Source organism: Scylla paramamosain, chromosome 17, assembly GCF_035594125.1.
Source record: "Scylla paramamosain isolate STU-SP2022 chromosome 17, ASM3559412v1, whole genome shotgun sequence".
Taxonomy (NCBI): Eukaryota; Metazoa; Arthropoda; class Malacostraca; order Decapoda; family Portunidae; genus Scylla; species Scylla paramamosain.
In genome coordinates this window covers 21,662,274-21,664,794 of record NC_087167.1, presented here as the reverse complement: position 1 = coordinate 21,664,794, position 2,521 = coordinate 21,662,274, and the positions used below count along the sequence as shown (strand labels likewise).

Here is a 2,521-nt window from a genome sequence, read left to right as displayed (position 1 = left end):
GAGGAGGATAATAGTTGTCACGGAAGCCTAAACAGCCTTTCTCCATTGGCCAAGGTGATACCGTCTCCCCTACGCTCTCCTGTAAACGTCTTATCACCTCCACCATCCCCGACAGCCTCAGTAAAGTCGTACCCCTCTGCTGCTAGCTCCACGTCACGGAGGCTGAAGGACGGGATGAGGCGCCGACCACAGGAGTTAGATGGAACAGTGTCTTGGGAAGCGTATAAGACACAGTTCGAGCTCTTGGCCAGCGCCCGCCAGTGGAGTCGCCCTGAGATGGCCATGCAGCTGGTGTGGGCACTCAAAAGACCGGCATTAGAAGTCCTGAACCAGCTGCCAGCTGCCCAGCGGTGCTCGTATAGTAAAGTGACGGCGACACTGGAGAGGAGGTACGGGTACCAGCACCAAACCGAGGTGTTCAGGACAAGGTTCCGGGCCAGGTTACGAGGCCCGGGGGAGACCCTGACACGCCTGGCGCAGGATTTGGAGGTGCTGGTGCGGCGTGCGTACCCGGAGGCCAGTGAGGAGATGATCACCATTCTCCTGCGGGATCAGTTCGTTGATGCCATCGATAACCAACAACTGAGGATATACGTCCAGCAGGCACACCCCAAGGACCTTCAGGAGGCCCTGGCGAAGGGCCTGGAGATGGAGTCATTTCTCCGGACGACGCGGGAGCGACCCAGCGGGAATTATGTCCCGCAGAGAGTGAAGGCAAAGAAAGGGGCCGTGCAGAAGGCCTACTCTAGCCCTTCACCGCCCCTAGGTGAGTTCAGGGGTAAGTGCTACTCTTGCGGGCATCAGGGGCACACCAAGAGGTACTGCCTGCAGGGATTGAGTAGCAGAAAGGCTGTCAACGGCAGAGCAGGGCAGTACCAGTACAAACCCTGTTGTTGGAACTGCGGTCAGGGGCACAAGATGGCAGAGTGTGCCCTCATCTCTCCCAGGGATAGCAAGGAGGCTGGGGGAAACGGAAAGAGGCTGGTGGAAGGGGTCGAGCGCCAGCCAGAGAGCCAGAGACCCCAGTCCGCCTAAGTTGCCGCGCCGAGGGTGCCCGGACAGTGCAGGTGGGCGGGCAAGTGGATGGCAAATCTTGCTGCCTCACTGTGGACTCGGGCGCGGAACGTACCTTCGTGCAGGACGGGGTGGTGGCAACTGGACAGCCCCCGGTGGCCCAGCAACAACTGTGTGGTATTACAGGGCACTGCACACAGCTGAGGGGACCAGTGCATGCCAGGATTGCGGTTGGCAGCACGGAGGAGCATCTTCCTGTCTTTGTAGCGGACGTCGGGGAGAACTTGCTCGGCCTAGACTACCTGAAGCAGAGCAGGGCGGTGCTGGACTTCGGGGAAATGACTATGTCGGTCAGAGGTAGTGTGGTGCCGCTCCAGGAGGGCGGTGTTGACGCAGAGGAGTGTGAAGCTTCAATTGAAACTCACCGAGCCCATACTGCGTCCCTACCCGAAGCTAGCCACCGCTGCCGTCTCAGTAAGGAACAGAAGGAGGAAAGTCAAGGGTCGGAAGAGTGTGAAGGTGTACAGACGACTATGGACCCGGAAGGTCATTGCGAGGACATGCAAGGGAGTAGCACTGGGGTTCCACCTCATCTGCAGGATCTATTGCAGAGGAGTTCGGCATGCCTGTCTGGGGAACAGGTGGACGAGGTGAAGGAAGTGCTGACTCTGTATGCAGATGTCTTCTCGCAGGGAGATAATGACCTGGGCCGGACCAGTCTGGTTAAACACCGCATTCACACAGGGGATAGTCGGCCGGTTAAGTTGCCGCCCCGCCGGATTGCGCCTGCTCGTCGGCTGGAAGTGGAAAAAGCCGTGGAGGAGTTGCGCGCGCAAGGGATAATCGAAAAGTCGGCTAGTCCCTGGAGTGCTGCTGTTGTCCTCGTTAAGAAGAAGGATGGGTCTACCAGGTGTTGTGTGGACTATCGGGGCCTTAACGCGGTGACGACAAAGGACTCTTACCCTCTACCGAGGGTGGATGACACGCTTGACGCGTTCACGGGGGCCCAGTGGTTCTCCACCTTAGACTTGAAATCAGGTTACCATCAAGTTGAGGTTGCGGAGGAGGACAGAGAGAAAACGGCCTTCTCGTATGGGCAGGGACTGTATCAGTTTAAAGTGATGAGTTTTGGTCTGGTGAATGCCCCGGCCACCTTTGAGCGTCTAATGGAGCGTGTGTTGGATGGGTTGCTGTGAAAAAGCGCCCTGGTGTACTTGGACGATGTGCTAGTGTACGGGAATTCGTTCAAGGGGGCTCTGGAGAGGCTTAAGACAGTGTTGGACAGGTTCAGGGGGGCAAATGTGAAACTCAGTCCAAAGAAGTGTAGCCTGTTCCAGAGGGAAGTGCCGTTTCTGGGTCACATAGTGAGTAGTGAGGGAGTGAAAACAGACCCTGGTAAGGTAGAGTCAGTTAAGGAGTGGCCAGTGCCGCGCAGTGTGACGGAAGTGCGCGGGTTCCTTGGGTTGTGTACGTACTACCGGAGGTTTGTGAAGGGTTTTGCGCAAAT

At 57.5% G+C, this 2,521-nt stretch overlaps 1 protein-coding gene across 1 annotated transcript in view; it reads left to right on the top strand.

Moving 5' to 3' along the window:
• LOC135108633 (uncharacterized) overlaps positions 1-2,210 on the top strand; it is a 2,558-nt gene extending 348 nt beyond the window's left edge. Inside the window, exons 2-3 of the mRNA XM_064019792.1 lie at positions 116-864; positions 954-2,210. Coding sequence (XP_063875862.1) covers positions 116-864; positions 954-2,210 — 2,006 coding nt within the window. The remainder of the gene's footprint in view (positions 1-115; positions 865-953) is intronic.
• Positions 2,211-2,521: the final 311 nt, after the last annotated feature.